A 24871-nucleotide genomic window follows, 5' to 3' on the forward strand; every position below is an offset into this window, starting at 1 on the left:
GTTGTGCTGTTTGGTAGAAGTAGAACTGCAACTGAGATTGTGCTGAAGGAGCATGCCCTGTTTTTTATTCCATGCAAGTCCTTAGGTCTTCATAGGAAGCTTTAAGTTATAGATGCATAGAGAGACGTGGAAGCAAAGGCTGGAGGGTCCATGCTGCTTTTCTCCCACTGACACCAAGTTCTTCCCAGAGGGTGGTATTTTGCTCTTACCTCTGTCCTATACTGTTGTTGTCCAAGTTATTGCTTGAATGTTTGTGGCAGAACTGAGTGCTGATATTTACTCATCAGTTCTTCAATAATGTGAGCTGGAGTAGAAATCTGGTTTGTTCCTATACAGCTCTGGAGATTCTGTGGTATTCAGAGAGTGAAATACAGTGGGGAAGTAATGATTACTAGTTATTTAAAAGCAAATTCAGTGGAAGTGGCTGTAAACACATGCAAAGATAATCTCTTGAGTAAGCCAGTGACATTATCATATCCTCACCTTTTAGCTGGCAGGCTTTGGGCAGGCCCTGTGCAATCACTTCTGTTTCCTTAAATGGCAGTATTTTGTACAGCAGGAGCCACATAAACCTTAAGGCATCCATCTAGATGGAAAATTTCCCGTGACTGAGACCTGCTGTCCCACTGTTCACTTAACTCTGTGAGACACTACTACGTTCACTTCACTTCCAGTGAAAACAAGTCTCAGATCACTGATAGAGGGGTACAAAATCAGAGACAATTGCTTTGCTTTCCAGTTGGCAACCTAATGTCTGCTGCGAGGAAAGCAGGGACGTGAACGCAGCAGGGGCAAGCAACAAAATCTGCTAGCGCTTTGGACAATGCAGCTCCTGTGTTTTGAAAACCAACAAAAAAAGCGGAGGCTAAAGGAGTATTGGGCAAGTAGGACCTGCATTTAAATATCAGTAAGGTGCCCCACAGATCTGGACTTGCATTTCAACAAAGTCAAAATACTTTTCAAAATGATGATAGATAGTTGTTTTCATCCTGAGTCAAGAAGTACCTGCAGGTATGTGAAGCTCAAGCTCACGTTGCCTTTCCCCTGGGATGGATTTTAGTTTGTGAGTATGTAATGCATCTAAATTACTCTGCAGCTTTTAAACGAAGTTTTGTTGACTGTCTTCCAGCGCTCTTGCAGGAGCTGTTGCTTTTTTTTTCTTTTTAAAAAGTCAGAATTCATAAACCAATTTCCCTAATTTTCACTTTCATCATTAAAACGATATGGCAAAACCTGTAAAATCTGTGATTAGTGCATATTTAGAGCGAGCACTCAGTAACGCCAACTGTTACTCCATTCATATCAATACCAGAAGCCTGATGTTGTTCCAACACTCTGCCTCCACAGTGGTGCTGAAATGCACTTTTTGGACATAGAACTGTTCAAGAAATGGAATTGGCTTCACTTTCATGGTCTAGTCAGCATGTCTTTACAGCATCACATGTAGTGGCAGGGTAAAATCAAGATACTTGCTACAGGAAAGAGAATTAAAGGCCGGAGAAGAGCAAATTTCTTTCTGTAGCGAGATTTGGAATTGAAATGTCAGCATGATAGAGAATAATAAGCAGCATCTACCAGAGAGCAAAGGAGCAGGTATTTTATAGTAGTGGTGGGACTGTTTGAACAGCACAGGAGACTTAAGGAGGGAAAGTGCCATGGTATTGCCTGTGGCAGCATCCAGAACCAATAAAACACGCCTTTGGAAGGTGAGTTTGGTTTAGAAATGGTGTTTTTTCTCTTTTTCAAGTATCTTCTGGTTTGGAGCGCTCTCAGTCTCAATTTCAAGATGACTCTGTGCCCCTAATGGCAAGGAACTGCTTTTTATTTTCTGATGAAAGTGTAGGTCTGAGTATACCCAGGTATTCCTGGAGCAGCACAACAAACACCCCACGTGTGCTCTGTCAATACGGAATGTCAGCAGCAATATGCTCAAGAGATTAGTCTAGAAGTTGCCACGGGATAGCTTGGCAAGATGTTTTAAGAACTTTGAAATGAAGTCTCAATGGAACAAACCAACTCCAGCTCTGTTGGAGAAGGGTGATGTGATTTACAACCTGCTTTTTTCCTGCTTTTACAAGTCCAGCCGTACCTGGTTCTGGAGAAGAGCACGGGAAAGGCCACTGCATTAACCTGGTACAAGTGGTGAAATGTCTTGCTGTGCGGGGTCATTCGTGTCCCAAAGCAGGTTTTTCCTTTGCATTGACATCTCTGGCCACTGCTGCAAATCCTGTGGCAGTTAGTCACCGGGCCCGAGTCCTTACTCATTCTTCTGTTTGAAAACGAAGAAAAGAAAAACCCACAGATCTGGGGAAACCCCCAAGGGAAAATTTGCTTTGGTGGCAGAGAGGCCTGTGGAAATTCTGCAGGAAGGTTTTGACAGTAAGAGCTGTTCGTGTGCTGCAGAATTAACACATGAAAAAAACCAAAACGGCAAAGAATCTGGGGATTTCAAAGAACTTCTGAAACAATTATTTCGTGCTACAAAGTTTGTATTTATTAGACTAGTAGTTAAGTTGTGCTCCGTACCAGCAAAAGCCATTCTAAGCCTGCTTTTGTGATGGAAGAGTTAAACAGAGTTCTCTTCTGACTGGCTTTTTTTAATGTTGGGGTTCATTTTAGGTGCTGATATTTACTAATAGTCAAGTGTTTATACCGGTTAGAATTCAGTCAGACCTATAGTAAAACCTTATTTTTTTAATAAATTTGAAAATAGCGTGAAGTTGTTAATCTGTTCTTGTTTGTTTCAGTGTCCTTCATTTAGCAATTATCCACCTTCATACTGAGCTGGTGAAAAACCTCTTGGAAGTGATTCGTGGTCTGAATTCTAATGACATCATTAACATGAGAAATGACCTTTATCAGGTATGCTGGTGTGATTAACTGGTGTTGATTGTTTAGCCAACAGAAAAGAAATTGCAGAACTTATTGTCTGTCTTATTTATCGTCAATCCGTTGGAATGAGCCCAGGTCAGACTGTAAGGCAGACAAGTTTAGACACACAATGACATATTCTAAGGTGATGGAGGAGCAAGAGCATGTTTTCACTGGTTTAGTTCGTAACTTCCCTTGACATTAACAGAAACGTCTCCATGGGTTAATCGCAGAACAGGCCAAAAATACAAAATCCTTATGTTCATGTCGTCGTTATTTGGCTCGTCTGTTGTTAAACCAGTGGTGTGGATTATCATGTGCCAACTTTGGGGTCTTGTGACCTTTCTAACATAGGCTAACTTGGGATCATGTGCCAGTTGCTGTGTCATCAGTTATCTGTAGGCATGTGGAAGCTGTAACAAACGATGCCTTTCCTCTGCTATTCATGCCCATCACATGAGCACCGCAATTTCCCTTTCATTTCTAGATTCACATCATAGCAAAACAAACAATCAAAACAACATCCCACTTTTAATTGCCGGGCACAATTCTATCTCCTCAGCTTCAGCTGTGATGTAGTCTGAGGTTCTTGTATCATAACTCAGGCTTTAAAAAGAGCTGTGGAAACCTGCCTGGAAAAGAATCTCTTGTCAACTGTGTGCGCCATTCAGTTGGCCCAAAGGTAACCAGCTGGACGTTACACGGCAGCATTCCGACACTGGTGTTGTTTCTTTGGCTGGGAACGCTAAAGGCAGCATTTTATTCTACACAGATTGTCCCAGAGGGTTTATTTTGACTTTTTTTGTCCTCTTTTGCTCATATAAAGCAAGTTTGCAATACGGAAGCTGTTGAAAGCAAGCAGAAGATTCTGAATTGAATTCTGTAGCCTGTGTTTAACAGACACAGGAAGCAAAGCTGTGCTCCAGACAAGGACTAAATCTCTAACTACCAGGACCTCTACCTTCTACTTAATCCATAAACCAATGGTGGGAGGGAATGTAAGCTTGGGCTAGAATTTTCCTTCTGTGCAGGTATTCTGAAAGCTGAATCGTACATGTACCCTATAGGTTCAGTAATTAATTGCAAATATGTTGACAGATGTATTGACAAACACAAATTTATTGCACAGAGCTGGATTTAGTCTTTTCATATAGTCTTCTGTTAATATAAGGATAATAATATGGAATCATGTGCAATTTTTAGATTACTTTAGTGTTGGAAATCTGATTTCCCAAACCTTACTGGAATGCCTTACTGTTTAAATACATACATTTCTGAGTTTGAGGAGTTGTACATGATTCTGTTCACTTGGAAAGACTGTCGAGAAAGCCATATACAGTTAGAAATACTGGAAGCCTCTTGGTCCGAGAGCCTCTCGGTGCTGCAGGTGTCTTTGCACAAAAATGGAGAATGTGCAGATACAGTCAGCTGGACACACTGTGTAAATGCACAGTTGTTCTGCACTTTGAAAAATGCACAGAACAACAAGATATTATTCTTTTCTGTGCTGAGTTGTTCTGGGGGACAAGGAAATCCCAAGCCCACGGCTGCAAGCGCCCCATGCAGGAGCAAAATCAGGACATAGCCAAGTGCCCGAGGCCAATTTGAGCAGGCTTTGGAAAGCACAGGTGCTCCCTCTGTGGCATGAACTTGGCCATGGGGCAGCTGGTAGTGGGTTACAGTGTCTGTGGGGCACAGGGATCATCTCATTTCCCAAGTCCCTAGCCCCACAGTGCTCAAATGGGCAGGTCAGTCCCTGGCTCTGTAGAGCAGGCAGCAGCTTTGTTCCTCCCAAAGTCTGCCTGCTGACACTGGCAAAGCAGCTTTTATTTCCAGTAAGGAGAGACCCTGTTAGCAGTAGAAAAAAAATGCACGCATGTGCGAGCTTTTCATTCCTGTTAGCTTTGAGCTGGAGGAACGTCTTCACACAGTAGGGGCTTTTGTGGGTTTAAAAGATTTCTGCTGCTGATTTTCTCCTGGCTTTGTCCCTTGCAGACCCCCTTGCACCTGGCAGTGATCACCAAGCAGGCAGAGGTGGTAGAAGACTTGCTGAGGGCCGGAGCAGATGTCAGCCTTCTGGATCGCCACGGCAATTCCGTCTTACATTTAGCTGCTGCTGAAGGAGACGACAGGATTTTGAGTGTACTCCTCAAGCACAAGAAGATCTTATCGATGGTTGACCTTTCCAACGGTGAAGGTATGGAAAGATAATGGCTGTATTTTACACACCTCCAGGACAAGCACACCTCAGTTCCTGCCAACATAGTGTTTTTACAATAGATACAGACCGTGGAAATAGCATCTTTCCCCATTTTTGCACACACAGTCCTTGGCTTTTATATGCCAAGAACACAGACATGTAGGTTTTGTGGTTATACAGAACATAAAGATTTGTAATGGCCATGTGACACAGTATGGATTTGAATTTTTGCTACTGTGTATTCTTTTTAATCTTAAAAAGATGTTCCTTTTGAGATACCTTGTGCAACCACTGTTTTTAGAAAAAATCGCCCCAGAAGAAAATGTTTCCTCCTCTCTTGTGAATGAAATCCTCTCAGAAATAATTTCTGGACCAGTGTCAAATTTCATATCTGGTATTTTGTGACCATACAGAATTAGAGCCTATAAAATAACCACAAGGACCATGACCAGTGGCACAGGTCACTTGAATTTAATACTCCTGCTCTAGTGATTACAAAATGTCTGACCTAAAAATGTCATTATGGGAATCAAAAAACTGTGTTAAGTTAACTGTGTTAAGAGATTTTTGGTGTGGTTGGTTTGAGGCTGATGTTTGATTGGTTTTTAGATACAAGGCTTTATTATTCTCTTTTTGAGCTGGTGCGGCACTGTGACCTTACAGGAGGATGCCTACTAAAATACACCCGTTATTGGCCAGACTGTTTCTAAAAGCAATGTTCAGTAGCAGATGGGGCCAGTGCAGGCTGCCTCTTTGTTTACTACCAAGGTGCAGATTCTCTTTTTAAGGCTACTCTCCTTTGAGAGCAAAAGATGCTCTAGGTGAGCTCTTTACTGCCTTCTTTTCTACCTTGTAATTTGAATATTTTTTTCCCCATGCATGGCTTTGACTCGCCATGAATAACACAACTGCTTCCAATTTATGCATGAAGAACATTTTTATTAACACCAACTTGCAGTGTACAAGCAGGCAAATTAAGTCCCGTCTGCTCAGGTAACTACAGTAACTCAGTCATTTTATAATTCTCATAGATGAGGCCACTTCAAAATTCATTACTGACATTTCCATATATTTCAAATATTCATGTACACGGTGGATGGGTTTTGTGTTGTGTAGGTCTCAGTGCAATTCACATGGCGGTGATGGCAAACAGCATGTCCTGCCTCAAACAGCTGATTGCTGCTGGCGTTAACGTCAATGCTCAGGAACAAAAATCTGGACGAACTGCATTGCATTTAGCTGTAGAACACGAGAACATCCCTTTGGCAGGCTGCCTTTTGCTTGAGGTAAGGGTGGAATTTCTTTCTCCCAGGTCTTTTCATTTACGTAATTTTAAAATCTTGAAAAATCCTCAAGTGCCTTAGAAGGGAGGTATAAGGGTTTTTTCCTGTTTATTGACTTGAATACTTAAATTGGTATAATGGCAAAATGATCGCTAATGCTGTTCGTTACTACTTGTTCAGCACTACTGGTGAAACTTTTACCCAAGTTGAGGAATTTAGTTTGTGACCCTGGCGTGACCGCGTATGCTGTGTTTAATTTGCACTGAGTAATCCCAGCAGCCATTAAAACTACTTATGAACAAGTTAAATCACTTTGTGAAGTGGAATGCGGATCCAGGTGTGCGTGGAGAGCTTGGTGTATGTATCTGTGCATATTTGTCTCATCTCCTTAACACCTTGATCCTCGTGTGCTTAAGAGCTCCCGCGGCAGCTGCAGCTGGGGAGGAAGGCGGCGCTGCGGGCCATTGCTTTCTCAGTCCTTCTTTTCGGACAGCACTTAGCAAACAGACAATGGTGCAATGTGAGTCTGCAGCTGTATTGTCTAGAGGAGTACCGCTTTTCTTTTTGTTGTTAAATACAAACTTAGGGCGACGCGGATGTGGACAGCACTACGTACGATGGGACAACTCCTCTGCACATAGCAGCGGGAAGGGGCTCTACAAAACTAGCAGCTGTCCTCAAAGCAGCAGGTATGAACGGAAATATTTCTTTCACAGTGACAATTCAGGTTACAAGGCTGCAAGCAGAAAAGAATGTGCCAGTGAACTCGCTTATGAGCAGATCAGATGTTAGAAACATGGAGGTTTGGTTTTTATCAGTACCTACTTTCAGGTGCGCTGCTCTTTAGCACCATCTAATGGCTAAAAAAGCAAAATATGTTAGTAACAGAAAATCTCTCGGGCACTCTTGGATGTCTTTTGACTATTTATTTTGTAGGTTTTTTGTAGCTGAAAAAGCAGAGGAGACCAGTTGGGATAAGCGTTGGGCTGCTTTAAAAACAAGAAAAAATAGGTCATTGAAACATGAGCTTCCTGGTGTCTCTCATTTCATATCACTGTGGAAGAGTTAGTTTTAAATATTTATTGGAACTTTTTTTTCAGTTGTATTTAGACCTGATTTTTCTCCTTCGAAACAGAAATCCAAGCCTCCTATTGCTCTGGCTGCGTGCTTGGTCCTTTACTAATCCTCACACTTTCAGTGATACTACAAAAAACAGCAGCGCACCATCGCTTTATCCCATTTGTGCTGCGCTCTGAGTGATCCAAGACTCAAAAGTCAGTTTGTATGATCACGGCTCCTTCTTTGGGCCCTAACACCTGCTTGCCATTGTTTCCCTCTTCACAACAGAGCGTTGCATTATACAGGAATGTGACAGCATTTAAATTGAGTTGATTTGCTGACTTAATAGAAAATGTAATTTAGCTTGAGTAGCTAAATTAGCAGATTTGCCATTCAGAACTTAGAATGCATATTTCAAATATGGTTGAAAAGCCAACCTGAAGCCTTTTCTTAAGAATTTTTTTGCACACTTGTTTTCCAGGTGCGGATCCTCACATTGAAAACTTTGAGCCATTGTTTGATCTAGATGATGTGAAAGATGATGAAGATGACGATGAAGGGATCGTGCCTGGCACAACACCGCTAGATATGGCGGCCAACTGTGAGGTACGTGGTCTGGTTTTTTCCTTTTGTTTTTTAATAATAAATGGATAGTTTGTCTCTCTCAGCCAACTCCTGCTACTAATTTGCCATCAGAAATTAAACTAGCTCAGCCACCAAAAAAATCACAATGATCAGGCCCTTCTTGAAATAGTTGCATTACAGACTTCAATATGGAAAAGTATTTAGCTGTTTGGGCAGCTGGTGTCTGAAAGCCCACATTCAGAGTGAGACACATTCTAGTGGGGTTTTTTGCTGCACATTCTTCAGAATTGCAGACTGTGTGCAGGAAAAACACACTCTTGTGTCCTACCTTGGCAGCTGAGTGTGTGCAGTTGGTTTGGTGTAAGGTACAACCAGTCAGCATCTCTGAGCACAGGAGCTGCGGAGAGGTACCAGCTTTAGGTGGAAATCTAAGCCAGGCTTTGTTTTGAATTCCTGGTTGCAGACAGGCGCTGACTCCTCACTCGGTACTACTGCGGCTTACTGCAAAGACTTCCTCTGTATCTTGAAAACAGTTACCAGGTGACATAGTGAAAGGGCAAGGGGATTCACTTCTCACCATTTGTACCTCAAGTCTTGTACAGTAGCTTTAGTCACACTGATCCTGGGGACAGAAAAAAAATGCCCATTTACAGATGCGATTAGGACTTTATAAAATACTACCGAGACTTATCAAGATAATGGATGCTAACCAGGTTTCTGCTAAATATTGACTTTAATGTATTCTCTTAGGTGTATGATATATTAAATGGCAAACCCTATGAGGCAGCAGTGGTTTCGGAGGACTTACTGCCACAAGGTAACATCTCTAAAGACTTGACAATATCCCTCTCGTAACTGAGTACTGAAAGTGTGCTTGCAGAAGTCATTGTCCTGTGAGAGCCTGTACCTGAAATGGGGAGGGAGAAGAGGTTCCCTCCCATCCGCTCTTTCATAGAATGAGCGTGAGCCTGTTCAGAGGTAGGTGACAAGGACACAAAGGAGGACATGTTCAGTGCTACAGCACTATATTAGTAAACACTGGGATGGATGGACTCTAAAATACTCTTTAATTTGGCTTTGTTTCTGCTTAGAAATGAACTGTTGCATGATTTGTATAAATAATAAACTAACATATTCCTCTCTTCCCCAGGGCATTTGAAAGAGCTGAATGAGAGTTCCAGATTGCAGCTTTATGAACTACTGGAAGCACCTGATCCAGAGAAAAACTGGTCCACTCTAGCACAAAAACTGGGTCTTGGCATACTTAACAATGCCTTCAGGTTGAGCCCTTCCCCATCAAAAACTCTGCTAGATAACTACGAGGTAATGTGGCTGTAAGGAGTTTTAAAGAACACACAGACACGCAGAGACTGTTGTTCTCCTGCCTGGTGAGACAGTGCAGCCCTCTGGTTTTAGCTGCTCTGGCTGACGGCGAGCATCTGCTCTCTTCTCTTGTAGGTTTCTGGTGGTACAGTCCAAGAGCTGATTGCTGCTTTGAAACAAATGGATCACACAGAAGCCATCGAAATAATTCGAAAAGCACTGTCCATCTCACACAGCCCATCTCAGCAGCAGGACAATACAGCGAAAGCTCTTCCGTTGTCATCACCACCCACCTCTGCAAACAGAGAGACAGGTAAAACTGACAGCAAAACATCAAGAGCTTTATCTAAAACAGTTCTGTTGTTTAGAAAAATACTGAATCATGCTGACCACTGTTGTAGTGACACTGTGCCCACATGAGACCTTCAGCAGTGCAGCAGACCACATACTTTGGTCAACTGAAAGCATTCAGCACATCTTTTCCTATTTTAATATCTAAAATTAGGGTTATTTTCCTACAGAAGAGCTTTAACCCTATTGGTTTGCATTCCGTAGGCTTTCCTGAAAGCAGCATTACTGAAGCAACACAAGCGATCATATATTTCCCTTTTCTCTCTCCCTCAGGTGAGCTTTACAATAGCAAATTTCAAGACACCGAAAGCACGTGTGACAGCGGCGTGGAGACCTCCTTCCGCAAGCTGAGCTTTACTTACTCAGACTCTCTGAACAGCAAATCATCAGTAACACTGAGCAAAATGACCCTGGACTACAGCCATGGAAGTTCAGCGCAAAGTAATTACATAGCCAACTAGTAATATTCCATTAGCAACATGCAGTTCCAGGGACAAATGTGACATTTAAAATTACACCAGTGTCATCCTGGCCCGAGGGAAGTGAATTCAGAACCAAAAGTGCGCTGGAGGAACCAGAAACGAACCTGAACCAATTGTGACTTCAGGCTGTGGCTCCCAGCTCTTGCTTCCTTCCTCAAGTACGTTTCATTTTATTCATTTACAAGCCATGTACAATAACCAGGGCTCTCCTGCTGCATTAATACACAGGACTGGACTGTGACTGACCTGAGCTTTCCTGGTTTGTGAGGATTTTCTTTTATAGCCGAAAGTCACTCCTTGTTAATGCATCATACCAACACACTTAATAAAAAGAGGTAAGGCACACAGAGCAATCAATGGGTACAGTTTCTAGCTGCTTTCTTCATAATTTTTGCAGCACAGTTAAATGAAAAAGGCTTATACAATAACTGGCAGAGAAAAACCATGACTTCAATCACAACAATGACAACTCAGAAAAAAGAGAATCCTAAAAAAAAAAATATCTTGTATATTTCAAATAATGTATTTAAAATTTACTTTGGTGCCTCTTAAAAAAAATCAAGTTTGGCATTTTTCTATTTGTAAATAGTTTTTTAATATCTGTTCCTTTAAAAAAAAAAAAGTGCTTTTTAAATGCTTATTTTTATTTTACTTTTATAATAAAAACCCAAAATGATATCTCGTTTACACTCACTGTAATTTTTATGTATCTTTCAAGTAGAGTCATTGAAGATTTGTTCAGTTTGAGGCATTGATCCAAGATTATGCTGATTTCCAGCTTCTCAAATTTAAAAACAAAAGGGTTGCAAGGCACTTGTTTTAAAGCTGACGGGGGAGCAGGAGCAGCAGGTAGTGCTGAGCAGCCATGCTCTGTGCTTTGGAACGGAAGCCTCTGACTCATGGTCTCTTTTAGTTCTCCTAGTTATGGCAGCAGAGAATTATTAACTCTAAACCCAACTATTTAGCATCTCAATAACACTCTGACAAGACGGTTCTCTGGGCTGTCTATAAACTCCTCTCATAACCATGTTCCTGAGCAGTATTCTATCCTGTCTGAGCGTAACTGTTACGGATGTCGGCCCTACTAATACAGAACAGGTATTAGATTTAATGGTAAAAAAAGCAAAGAGGACTATTGTCACTTACTCGTAGCCAGTTTTCTTGGCATGAAGGTGGAGATTGGCAGCGATGGTCTTGGCTCAGCTCAGCCTTCAGTAACATGGTGTCATTGCTGAGAAAACAAATCAAGATCAACCTTAAGAATTGTTAGTCTTAGAGCAATAGTTGCTGTAATGAATTAAACCATGAGTAAAGGAAAAAAAAACCCCAAACTTGTGAAATAATTTTCTATCCAGCTGAATTACTGAGCATGTTAATTACTTCCAGAGAAAGAAGTTGCATAATAGTAAAAATGCCATTCTTTCAGTTATCGTAGGTATAACCTGCATATGCAGTGTCAAAGGCATATGGATTTGTTCAATTCCTGTACTTGTCCAGTGGTCTCTTTGCGCTCCAGCTCTAACAGAACCAGGCCAAGTTTCTCATGTTCTGGGGGTGGGGAGTTTCCTGCGCCCTCCAGAGCTCTGAGTCAAACGAACTGTCTGCTGTCACAGAATTTCCAGCACAACTCGGGGGCTGGCACAGACTGTTACTGAGGTTTCCATAATCCTGCAGGTCACCAGGGCACTCTGGCTGTTGATTCATGCCTTTCAGCCTTATTTCTGACCAGCTTATGCTTTTAAACCACCAGAAGAAACCTGGGTCTGTATTTCCTTAAGCACTTCATGACCAAATGCTGCATAATAGCTATTCATCAGGTTTGTGATCACGCAAAGAACAGCGGGACATCTGCCCTAGGCCCTGTGTATTCAAGTGTTTAAATGGCAGTCTGGCGGCTTCTTTCCTTGCAGCATCTCAGTCTATTTAACAAGAGAGGCTTTGATTCTCTCTTTTTCCCCTCTCTTTGTTTAGAAATAGAAAAAAAATAAATATTCTCATTAATTCAAACAGGAAGACTGAAGTTTTTACAGTTGAGTCACATAATAGGACAACTTTTCCATCTCTATTAACCCTTCCCATCTGAAGCATTTGCTGCAGGCACATGTTGCCAGGACTAGGCAACAACAGGAGGCAGAACACGCTGGCTTGTGTAGAAAGTGGCACAACATCTACCAAGAGCCATCTTGCATAGTTCTCATCCAGCAGGGCAAACCTACTGGAGAGCCTCGTGTGTACCTCAAGCAGCTCCACTACAAGAAAATGCCCAACCTCACAGCTCTTTCTGCTTTACCTTTTTGCATACTAGCAGGTGGTCATCCCGTCCAGGGCCCGCTGGCTGGCACTGGTGGCAGCTGGGAGAAGGCCGGGCTCCGTGCAGGGATGGGCATGAAGGCAGCGTACAGGGGAACCAGGCTTAGCAAGAGAAAGCGTAAGCAATGCAGGCAAGTCTTCACCTTTTAAAGCAGATATGTTCTTCCTAACAGGTAACTAACTATCAAGATGTACTTATGTGCCTCATCATACCTGCTTACCTCAGATACAGATTTATCCTTGCATCTCCTTGCCCAGAAAGGAAGTGCTACTCCTATTTCACAAATGTGATGGAAGAAGCTAAAGAGTCCTGCAGGAGCTCAGGAATTCACTGCCTGAGGGCTCCTGTCTATACCTAAGGAGAGAAACCTCTCTCACTTAACTGCTGAGCAGAGGGTAGTAATGGTGTAACTCAGTCAGCGTTTAAGGTTTTCATTTTTCAACAGCATGAAAAAGGACCAAAGTTCAGCTCTGGCACCTGACAACAGCATGCTTGCCCACCAGACCACCGCCTCCACAGACAGCTCCCATTCTTACCGAGACCTGTTCTGGATTATCCAGCACCGTCCCGGGCCACGGAGCCTGGTTCAATCCACAGGCCAGTGGTTCAGATACACAAGGGTCAAGTCCCTTCTACCACAGCCAATCCCCTCAGAGTCAACCAGGTCTCCAGCCAGCTACAAACTAATAAAACTATGCAAAGAGAGAGAGCAATGTTGATCCACTTGGCACTCACAGAGCCCATCAAGAAATCTCAAGATCAACTTCCAAATAAGACACCCCCCAAGATGGAGTCCTGGCAGGCGATCAGACTCACCACCTTCCTCCTGACTAGTCCACCCCAATTAAACTAAATCAGAGTTTTGTTTCACTGTCTTGTAACACCTGACTGGAAAGCAGAGTTATGTAAACCCGATTCCTTGCCTGGGACATGTCATTAAACATTCAAATCACAAGTTCCTGGATAACTCAACTTACCCCTCAGAGGGTAAGAAAGAAAACTGCAGTTGTGACAGCGTAAAGGCTTCTGCGCCACAAAAGAGAACAAGAAACTCATTGGCTTGCTCCTCTGCACCTGACACTGCTACAGCTCACTGAAGGGTCTCTGCTACATAGCTCCAAAACCAGAAGTGGGACCAAGAGACGTAAAAGGACTGAAGATGTGCATTTAAGGCAGAAAAATCATTCAGGACCCAAGGTATGCAGACAGCGGGTAACAACAAAGACTGACAAAGAGCTATAAGCACTTACTTAGAGAGGCAATGTGTAGATTCAAGTGATGGCTGCTCTCAAGATCTCTTCACTGCTGTGTTCCTGTCTTCACCCTGAGTTGAGACAAAGGCACAACAGTGTCACCAAGCATAGTATGTAACAGCCAAATACCATGGAGAAATGGTTAACCAAGGTACATGTTACAGCTGTGTGGGGGAGAGGAGAAAATAGCATCTATAAATACATACCTACTACAACACCAGGAAACCAAAAGAACATCTTAAAGATATTAAGACAATAATGGAAGTGAACCTCATCCCTTCAGTTCTGGTTTGAGCTCAAGCAGTTGGCTTAAGCAATTGCTAATCTTTCATAACAGCACCTAGTGCTGAACTAACGCTGTGCAGTGGCAAAGAACGGACCCACCCTTTAGGGAGATTCTGACCTTCAAAAATCACAACAACTTTAAAATTGTCTGAGCCTTTTCATGCCAATCTGGTAACAGCAGAAAACAACAGCAAAAAAGGTATTATAAAAGAATGCTGTTGTGCATAACAGTGCTGATAGGCATTAGTTGCATCGCCACTTCAATTATTGATCATGTACCATGCTATTTCTTCCATGATTTTGACTAGAATTCATGACAGGTTAACCAAGGGCACAGTTATCCAACTCAAAGTTTATGCTTTCTCGCCATCCAAAATCTCTCAAACTTTACTCATATTCTGAGATCACTAAGAACAAATATCATTTGCCTTCAGATAATCCTCTTGATCTCCTTTGAAACAAGTAATTCTGTTCTGTTTTTACTTATTTAACACCATTAACTGCCAATTTGCAGTTCTATCTAGATAGAGACACTTCTACATCAGTGTAAAAGAAAGACATCAACCAAACACCCTTTTCCTAATACACTGCAGTAATAGTTATTAATCATATTTATTCCACATTTTCCCATTCTTACCTTATATTGACGCTGTTGCTGCTTTGATTCCGGAACACTGAAAAAACTGAAGTATTTTTCCTGTATTGTTGGCCCAGGATGCCTCTCAGATAACTATTAAATCCCTTTATCACTGTCTGCATTTTCTCTTAAGATTTATTTGTGACTATAATTTTTCCTATTTATTTTATATAACCTATAAGCATTGGAAAATACATATTTTGAGCACTTTCATGTTTTCTTTCAACTAGGACAAGTTTTGAATCAGAAGGGCCCTCCTGTGCAACTGCAGTCAGTTGTTTCGCTGACCTAATAAAACATTCGCAAGCAACTTCTATTTATCATTTCCCTTTTATCTTGAAGTTTTCCCTCTTGCTCAGGAGAACATCAGTTTTGGTTAAGACCCACTTCAAAAGGCACCGGAGAGCGCTGAGCATCAGTCCCTACGCTCATCTCTTTGCCCATTAAAGCTGTGATCGCTGCAAGAAAACCACCCCCAGCTCCAAGTTCTCTAAGTGACCAAAGGAACTTAGTGCAGCCGGTCTCCCCGCACAGCAAACAAAACCCACCTGGTGCTTTTGCCACCAAGATGGATATCACCAAACACCAACTGTGAGGTGCTGTGCAAGGAAACTAATACTTTCTTGGACGGTGAGAGGATCATCGGGGAACCCCAGCAAGATCACGGCTGCATTTCAAACCACATCTGACAGATGAGAGCAACATCCAGCAACCTGCCCACAGCATGGCTGGGTGACCTGGAGTTCCTGACTGCCACCCTCAGGCTTTCAGCTCCACAGGCTCCAGCAGCCCCTAAGCTGAAGCAAGCCGCCTTTCTTCGTATCAAATGCCAAAGCAAGACGACATTTCCATGGGAAACCCAGACATTTTAAAAACAACTTACAGAACAACAGAACAGTGAAGCACCATTACTTTGTATGGACTAAGGAGTTCAGTGTGCCATCGATCTAACCATGGGGAACCCCTGCGCAAAGATGTGAAATGCAGCTGAGGTTTTCCTTTGTTGGAAGGAGAGGAGGATCAGTATGGAGCACAGGGTCTCTCATGAGGAATGCCAGGAGGTAACGCAATGTCTGAGTGACAACAGCAGCCCCTGCACTCTGCAGCTACTAGATAAAAAACAGTCACTTGTAACTCTTTGGTCTTCACAAACCACCATTTATCTTCTGTACTGCCCTCTCTCTCTTTGCGCCCACGGTCAACTCCTCTCCCTGCTCCTTTTCCCACAGCCACGTGTATCTCATACAGTGCCACGTTACGCAGGATCCCATGCGGCAGCAAAGGGCTTGTGACCGCACCTGCAGCACCCTGGGAAGGGACAAAGCCAGATGTGGAGCTCTCAAGGTTATTGGCTCAATGTTGCATGAGAAGAGAGAACAAAGTCTTGTACTCAATTCCCCTTTCGGAAGGGAAGCAGATCTGCCCGCCTGACACAGCAACAGCCTGCAGGGTAGGACTAGTGCTCTCCCAATCTGGGTGTAGATAGATAAAGCCACTCCAAGTGGGGGCACACTCATGGAGGTGGTGGCAGCTCCACTCTCCTGCTGTTATCCTAAGATGAATTTCCACTTATGGCATAGTGAAACTGGAAAAAAAATAGACTTCTACAACCATAGTCTGGAGATGCATATTTGTGTTGCCTCTCAGGATGAACTCACAACTCAGTAATTCATCTTGTGTGAACTGGAGAAGTCGGGCCAGCTCACTTGCACTAATTCACCTGTCCCATTTTATACACGGGATATATTATTCCCCATTACCTGAGAAAGCCTTACTTTCAATATACCACATATATTAGATGCAAATTTTGCCGTTGATATCTTTACACTGAACTAGCAATTAAAATTAACATGACAGGAACAGACAGTATGTTCTCCAGTGAGCCCAAACTGTACATCGCTTCAACTTTAGCGAAATTCTTCTCATTTTTTCCTCTTCCTTTTCCACTCCTTCTCTAAAAGGAAACAAAGTATCCTCAGGCAACATCCAGCAGAGAGGTCAAGGTCAGTGACTTCTCTAGTTCTTCAGCACTGGTGGGTTCCCAAGGATAAAACACAACCACTTTCTTCTTTTCGGTCATGAGGAAACCATTGTCACTAAATCTGCCTTTTATACTCCCCACGTCCAGAGAAACAAAAGGAGCAATCGCAGTGGTCTGAAGGGCAAATATGTAAATGTCATCTCGTTGCGATACAGAGGCCTGGAAAAGAAACATTTTTAAAACCCCAAATAAATAAAATATACATGTTAAATAACCACCCAGCTAGTTACACCCAAACTGGGAAAGACCTGCACATCAGTAAAACAAACCAAAGCAAAAAGTCAAACCAACAGGATTCATATGTAAGAACTATGGAAAAGCTACAAGTGTTATTATAGCGTTCCTACAGAACACTACAAATCATAGAAAAATGCCATGACATGTTTTGATTCTACCATCTTCTTATGAAAATAACCAAATAAATGGTAGCCTGGCTTGTACCTAGTGCTGGTACCCTCTGCCTGCTGCAGTGAAAGAGTTGTACTTTCACCAACACACTTCACTCAACTTACAAATTCCCAACTACTCAATTAGCTGGCTGTTAATTACACTGCGTTACAGAAATACACAGAAGGTGGTAAAAACCACAGGAGCACAGGAGGCCACCTCATCTTATGGAACATCAAGTCCTTGCACTACACCTAGAAGGCAGCGATGTGAAACATCAGGACAAGATATAATGTTTTATATTAAGTTAAGTTCCATCAGTAGTTAATCACAGAGAGGCTTAAATCACAACCAGGACGCATTTTCACGCAGCACTCTCCATTCACCATCGTGAAACACGCTACATCATTTTCAAATGCCAATTAACTATATAGAAAAAGCAGACAAATTATGTTAAGTGCAGAAAACACATCCTGCTTACGAGAAAGACAGCAGCATTTCTTTTTAAGAAAAAGCACGCATCATTTACATTGTGTGTTTTCTGAAGAAACACTGAAGTCTTCATGTTTTTTCAAAGCAATGTTATGAAAAGTAGCCCTTGGATTAGCAATGCATTTGAAAGGCTACTTAGTTTATTAGTAACTATGTATAGAAGCGCCAGCTTCTCACAAACCAGAATATTTGTTAAAATAACAGTGGCATACTTTCCTAAAATAACCACTTTGCATTGATCCTCGCCAGCTTATCCTTCTGTTAGTGCTTTGGAGACAGCACAGCCATGGGAAAAAGGAGTGACGTTGCCCAATGATGCTCCGGTTGCAGAGCTTTTATTATCAATGATATCACCCACAAAAAACCCAGCAGGACTCGGACTCCAGACTGTGCCACCAGCTGAAAATAATAAACCCAGGCTGATTTCTTTCCTTTGTAAACTCAGGAGGCAGATCCTGCTGCCATGGAAGAGATAAGACGGGGAAATCTGGCCCATTTTCTTTTTGTGAAGTAATTATGCTGGTGCAGATTCAAAGAGATTGAAGAGCTCTATCCCCCGCTTGTTTAGTTTAGCTCTAAAGAGCAAAGCTGCAGTTTGGAAGCCAAATGTGAAAACACACAGCCAATCTGCTCATTGAGAATTTTGCAATAAGATTTACATACTAAGAAGTAAGGTTTAACAAAACGTGTGTACACACACACACACAGAGCGTGTTTGCGCTCTGTATACACAGCACGCTTGCCAGGAGCAGAAGAAATCCAAGGAAAAAGCAACAAATAGGCTCAACAACAGTGATCCAACACTGATGTTTTGTGTGCCTGTTCGGAAGACGGACACGCTTGCCAGATATTAAGAAATAATCACTATTATGCAAAGCAGAACCCATAGCTGGAGGGCAGGGGTTTGCAGCGAGAGGAAAGGAGTATGCAATACTGCATGGTAGCAATGGTACACGAGCACTGCAAGAGGAAATCTTGGTGACAATAATGCGCTCCACACTCCACTGAATTAGTGTGACCCAGTACTGGCATACAGTACTGTCTGTGAGCCAAAACACCTGCCATGATGCTATTTGCTATCTAGGGACAAAAAGAACGAAAGGAGCAATGCTACAGCAGTCAGGTAAAAGACAATAAAACAAATGAAATGAAGACTTCATTAGTTAAGACCAAAAAAAGTCCAAGCGCAAAAAGCCAAAACAACACACGCCAAACCACCAGTGTTATTTAGATATGCATAAAGTGACAAAGAAAAAATGATTTTGAACTCAATGTGGAAGCTGGAATTGCAACAGCTAAGGAAAAAGAACAGAATCAGACACTGCAGAGCAGGCAAACAACTCATAACAGTAAGATTAGCAAAACCACACACAGTAATTTAGCGTTGTTGATGCTTACACTAAGCTGGGCCTTTTCTAGTCCTACAGCATCCTTCGGTGAGGAAAGGAAGTGATGGTTCCTAGGACTCTGGAGGCCACTTTCTCCCACAAGCCAGAAAGTAACAACACAGCTTTTCCTGGTACAATTTCTGCATCTTTCCAGCAAGTCATTTATGGACTCCTTGTAGATGGGGACAGCGCTTTGTGCTTTAACCATCACATCGTCTTTGGCCAGGGTGCATACAGGCTCCAAAGAACTCCAGGTGTGCACAACAACCTATCAAGTGTATTGAGAGAGCACAAAGCTTAGAGGAAAAGTTGTACCTGTGAAAACAAGCCAGCACCCTGGGTTTCAGAACCCTCATTCCAAGAGATGTTCTCCTGATAGGAACAGCTGATTGCCACTTAGCAACTCCACAAAGATTTAAACAGTTGATATACTAATACATGATTATATAAACCTAACAAGAAGTCAGTTTCAAACACTCTAGAACTGCTGTTCTTGACCTGCAAGGCTTTTTGATTTCTCCAGGCTCCTTGAGAGGATGGAGTTGCCAATTCCTGCCACGGGAGTGCTGGGAAATGGAATTAGTAAGTGAATCATTTGTTGAGTCCTTTTCCTCCCCTCCCTCATTAAAAAATTCAAACAAAGGATTTTCCTGTGATTGCTCATTGTTACCTGACGCAATCCAACTGGGTAATCTAGAGCTTCTGCACAGTCACTGCATCATCTTCAAAGGGATTATGGAAGTGATATTATTAAAATAAGATATGCATTCCCAGAGATCACACGTGCATTATGAATGCACCCTTACATTTAAAAAAGAAAAAGCAGCATAATTTGGAAGATAAGCACTTAATGAGAATTACAGCAGTCTATCTCTTCAGACATATTAGGTTGTTTGTGACCTTACCAGGGTCTGCAATGAAGTACAGATCTGAACTCCTTTCAGAAGCTTTAAGTTCCAACTTTTCTTCAAGAGCAAAACATGTTATTTATCAGAACCACCCTATTGCAAATGCTTCTCTGACATTATCAGAAAATCTGAATTTAAGACTGTTATAATAACTCAGCCCAGAAACAAACCATTTCAGTAAGTGCAGTCCTACTCTAAGAACTAACTATCCAGAAATGGGAATAATTTTCTCTACTGGAGGTTGTCTGCTGCCAAAAATCTCTCCAGAGCAGAAGTAAGAGCAAATTCTTCTACAAACTACTAACCTTATAAATCTGAAAACTCTTTGCAGCCCACCAGAAAGAGCAGCAAACTACTGGCACACTCAAACTACTAATTCCAGAACTACCACCGAATCATTTCAGGTTCACTGTTTTGCCATTCTTCCCAGCCTTGTCACACGGGACACGCTTCATGTCAGGAATTGCATCTTGCAGCGCAAAATGGACCCTCAATTCGCTTGGGATACAGTTGTCATATCATTAATGGCAACAAAACATAACAAATCAAAAAGCAAACCCATGTTCTACAGGACAACTCAGCAGCCCAAACACTACCTAAGAAATCCTATCTGTTTCTATAGCATTGCAAGTAAACAGTTAAGGCATCAATTGTAAAATGGTGCCATTGCGTAGATGACCTTGGAATTAAAGTACACCTAGATGTGCTGTTGGTATTTCAGAAAATAATCCAGTTCTTCTTCCCAAAGCAGTGTAGTTTGGGTACTGGCAAGCAATGGCCCAGTACTTGTTTTTCTCCCCCACTTAGTCAGTTAACCCAGTTCCAACACCCGGGGAACAGTTTTGTTAAGTAGTGAGGTACCACTTCTATTTAACCATCAATCCCTTTAAGTTTTAAGCAGAACAGTTAACTTCAGGCCTATACATACGGGCTGTAAGAAAGGCCATTAATTCCTTGTTCTGTGAAGCAGTACACGCTAATAATAAAGAACAGTGTTGACTAAGGAGATTAAAGATAAGAATTGTACCTCGTGTTTGAGCAAGGACTTTGTCTATACAAAGATGTGCTCATTTCAGCTTCTCACGTTCATGCAGGGAGGATGCAAGGGTGGAGAGAGGTCTCACGTACCCTCAAAGTCAGCTTGTGGTCCACGTGAAGATCTGAGACACCATAGATGTACAAGACACCTTTATCTTCGTAGGCCACAGGCAGCAGGGGTGCAAAGAAGTTCTGGGCAAAATAATGAAGGAGTTTCCACTTCCCACCATACTCTGAAAAAGGTTAAAAGGAAAAAACATTCAGACTGAGCCCAAGATTGCCTTGGCACACAATCCCTTCCTGCACTGAGGCTTCAGTGCCTGGTGACTTTAATTCTTTCCTCAGCTTAATTTACATGATGAAAATCTAGGCCTGAACTGTCTTAAATATGAAAATGAATAATGCAATTGAAGCAGAGCAGCTGATTCTCTTTGAATGGGCCTTACCCTCAATTTCTGCTGTGCTCTGATTTCCAACTGGATTATGTAGCCACCTTGCAGTGGTTATGGAGGCAAAAAGGGAAGGTTTGCTACCTAGGAAGCAGACACAGAGACCCTCAAGAAACCTGTGCAGGGGAGAAAACAACTCAGACTAAACGTGGCATTTACACTTATGCAGGGAATAAACAAACAAACCAATAAAAAGGCGAACAAACCACACACCAAGTTTGTACCATTTCGAAACTCATCCTAGGGTTCAACTAGTACAGCTATTGTTTTGGGATGTTTGCAAACATAACCAGTCTGCTTACCTCAGATCAGCTTTTTAAGGTTGATTTTGCCCTTCTCAAAATCCCAAAGCCAACATGAAGAACAAAGCCCAACTGCCGGAGCAGTTTCACACAGGAAGAGGCTTCCAAAGAAGACTTTTCCAGCAATAGGATCTCGGTAAAACAACTGTCAAAGTAACTTCAGACAGCGCAGAAAACAAGCTGATAAAAAGCCACGTTCTTCCTTGCAGATGCTGTCTTGATTTTCTTAAGACCAGAGTCACATTTCTTGATTTAAAAATAGGCAAGTTGCTTATAAAATACTCCCCTTGCCTAAAAATGGATGTAAGAAATCTGAAGATCACGTAGCTCTCCTGAGAAGTCTCTGGGCTTAAACTTTCCTGTTACAGACACGCATACCCACAGGCAATAGTCAAAAGTTATTTAAAACCAGGCCTAGGGCGTTTTTCTCCTTCTCCTCCCAGATTTAAATGAATTTTTAAAGAAATCCAAGCTCCCTAGGTTTTCTTTCCTGATAATACAGCTTCTGCACTCTTTACATTATCAAAGTTCAGATCCAGAAACTAAAATTAGGTTTGTAATGAGATCCCAGTACCCTTTTTGCTGCCTGTTCCCTGAAGCCTTCTATGAACTGCTAGCGGGAGTGAGAACAAACAGTTCTCCCTAGAACAGATTTTAAATTAATCACTTCACACCACTAAATGCAACCTGAGGAACACGCTGCGAGTTCTTTCCTCACCCGTCGCGTGAGTGGTTACAAGCCCACCAGGGGCTCTAAATATTGAAGCTGCAAGTTCTCTGTTCAAGGGAATCTCATGACAAGCACGTTGAGCACCTCAAGCTGATGTTTGTGTGGGAGTGAGGTTAATTGCTGTGTGTATCACAGCACTCGCCACCAAAACGCGCTGCTTAGATGCTACAGAATTCAACACAGTGCAACAGGCTCCGCCACCAGGCGCTGACAATCAAAACCTGTTGAGTTCTGAAGGCAGAAGTAGCATGACAGGAGGGCTGTGCTGTGTGTTCATTCAACCCCAAGCAAGCGTCTTAAAGGCAAGTCAAACGAGAAACGTTTGCTGCCTTCTTCCCTCCTCGCTTCAAGAGGAAACATTTCCGCTTTGTTCAGGAAATGATGTAAGCCTGTCCACAGCCCTGTGAAATAACAGCTTTAAATAAGCAGCACTCACTGGTGTTAATACGGTGCCATCTAAGAAGATGCAGAAGCGTGGTTTTGAAGTGCAAATAAAACTAATTTCTCCGAAGTTTTGCATAATCCAGCCATTAGCATTTCAAAAATCCCTCTTACCACACTGCCTAATTAAATGAATATTAAACCTTTCCTCATTCCACTGAGGGACTAGAACAAAACAAAGGGACAGCTGTATCTCTGTTGAGCTTCTTTGCTGTAAAGTAACTTCAACAACATATGAATAATTCAAGTATTTGATGTATTTTCTACAATGATGTCAGCTTTGTACTTTAAAAGACATTTATGGTCTCCACAATCACTTCATGTATCAATACAACTGTTTTTACAAAGAGATGTTTTTCCAGGCATCTTTTTCTCTCGAGGCACTTAAAGCCTAAGAGCATCAGCCATCGCTGGGATCATAAAAGTGAACGCTGGGATATTCCATTTCCCAATACAAGTCTATAAAATTCAGAAAGATGAGCATTATTGTTGGACTGCTGCCTTAATATTTACATAAAATAGCTTGTTTCTTATACGGGCTTGTTTGCCTTTGTTGGTGGAAGTTACTTTGCTTGGATGATAAAGGGGGGAAAAAAAACCCAAAACAACAAAAATCAAACATAACAAAAGTGGAGGGAAACAAACATCTCCCAGAGAAAGAGAGGAAGGATGGGGTGGGCTATTTTTATGTTAAAGCAAGGCCAAATGCCATTTAGTTCTAAGGACAACTCCTGAACTTCACGCTACCTCTTGGCTTTTTCTAGTTCACTCATCATTCTTCAAACATGAAATTCTTAAAAAAATACTTTAAAAAACTAAATATGTGAGAAATAAAGAGAATCTATCCAAGTCCTATACAGCTGCCACAGAACAGGTTCTCCGTTTCAAAATTACTTCTAGACAAAGCATTTGGAACATGAAACAGCCACTTCCCTCATACCACACATTCCTGCCCTGTTTCTTACCAACTAAATGACTTATCTCTTCATATGTCTGGTCACTCCATGTTTGTGTTCTAATCTATAAGGAGATATCATGTGCATAACCAGCATATTAGCAGAATGATTTCGTCACAAAGACTGATTCACCTCACCTGACACTAAGTTAGGCCTCAAATCTCAACTAGTCATCTTCTCCTATAGAAAGCTTCTCAGAAGCCATGGTGGGAGGTGTCGTATGTATGAAGTTCTACAAAAATCAAATCCAGCATGGAGAAGATCATTCATCCCACTTGTTAGACAGCTAAGGGCACATTAATCACACTCTGGAGATAACCATTGCTCCCCCAGCTGAGTGCAGAAGAAATCTAGATGCCTATCCTTTACATACCAAATCCCACCCTGCTCACAACAAGATCACAGTTCTATAGGGGTTTTTTGACAGTACACTATGGCCTGCTAAAGGGAGAGGCTGTGATCATTTTACCATGGGAGTCAGGGGGAACAAAATCAACGAAATTTGGTGGAATTATGGAAAACATAATTATACGTGGATGTTCCTTCTTACCTTGCTATCACACTAGCTCCCTTTCTGTCCATTCTCACCCAGGGTGGCTGGGTACATACATGCATCTGTACAGCTGAGCCAAGAAATACAACTGGAGATTTGCAGGACAGGCCCTTATGGAAACAGAATTTCTTAGGAGCCTCCAATTTTAAAAGAACTGATCTTTCTAATTTTAAAATAATTAAACTTGTAAAAAAAAGCCAAATTTCTCTGGAAAACCCTGGATATCACACACAGTTTCAAGAAGATCCAGCTCTACATAAGAAAAGCAAGAGTAGTTGAAAGTTGACCTTACAAGAGGGCTGTGTGCTCAGTCTTAACCAAGACTGTGCCTAACAGGCAGCTTTGTCTGGCTTCAACGGTACTGTTTCCCTGAGAATACAGCTTAAATGAAAAATAAATGTATTTTTAAGAAATTAGGAGCTACATATGATTTTAACTTCTGTAAAGTAAAACCTTACTAAAACAAGGGTAAGAGTAGGTGGCTGCTAAATCTGAACTCAAACAGCAAAGTCTCCATAGGAAGAGAATTGCTTTGTTCTTTACAGC

At 42.0% G+C, this 24871-nt stretch overlaps 2 protein-coding genes across 12 annotated transcripts in view; one reads left to right on the forward strand and one right to left on the reverse strand.

Annotated features, from left to right (window-relative positions):
* The window catches only part of NFKB1 (nuclear factor kappa B subunit 1), a 56635-nt gene extending 45348 nt beyond the window's left edge, over window positions 1-11287 (forward strand). The window contains exons 16-24 of the mRNA XM_080343283.1: window positions 2748-2862; window positions 4867-5068; window positions 6188-6357; window positions 6941-7043; window positions 7895-8019; window positions 8749-8815; window positions 9149-9321; window positions 9457-9634; window positions 9946-11287. Of these exons, the coding sequence (XP_080199409.1) occupies window positions 2748-2862; window positions 4867-5068; window positions 6188-6357; window positions 6941-7043; window positions 7895-8019; window positions 8749-8815; window positions 9149-9321; window positions 9457-9634; window positions 9946-10133 (1321 nt within the window). The 3' untranslated portion in view covers window positions 10134-11287. The remainder of the gene's footprint in view (window positions 1-2747; window positions 2863-4866; window positions 5069-6187; window positions 6358-6940; window positions 7044-7894; window positions 8020-8748; window positions 8816-9148; window positions 9322-9456; window positions 9635-9945) is intronic.
* MANBA (mannosidase beta) overlaps window positions 8064-24871 on the reverse strand; it is a 50830-nt gene continuing 34022 nt past the window's right edge. For 3 of the 11 annotated variants that reach the window (XM_080343284.1, XM_080343294.1, XM_080343293.1), the window contains 7 exons: window positions 21341-21427; window positions 20985-21127; window positions 18959-19216; window positions 14641-16840; window positions 13716-13789; window positions 11301-11385; window positions 9333-9616 (listed from right to left, as the gene is read on the reverse strand). In XM_080343284.1, coding sequence (XP_080199410.1) covers window positions 16616-16840; window positions 18959-19216; window positions 20985-21127; window positions 21341-21427 — 713 coding nt within the window. In that variant the 3' untranslated portion in view covers window positions 9333-9616; window positions 11301-11385; window positions 13716-13789; window positions 14641-16615. Of the gene's footprint in view, window positions 8621-9332; window positions 9617-11300; window positions 11386-12444; window positions 12567-12685; window positions 13158-13715; window positions 13790-14640; window positions 16841-18958; window positions 19217-19621; window positions 19671-19853; window positions 19914-20883; window positions 21128-21340; window positions 21428-24871 lie in introns of those variants that run through there. The other 8 variants (XM_080343291.1, XM_080343290.1, XM_080343288.1 and 5 more) reach the window with 8 other exon arrangements.

This window comes from Nesoenas mayeri (assembly GCF_963082525.1).
Source record: "Nesoenas mayeri genome assembly, chromosome: 4".
Taxonomy (NCBI): Eukaryota; Metazoa; Chordata; class Aves; order Columbiformes; family Columbidae; genus Nesoenas; species Nesoenas mayeri.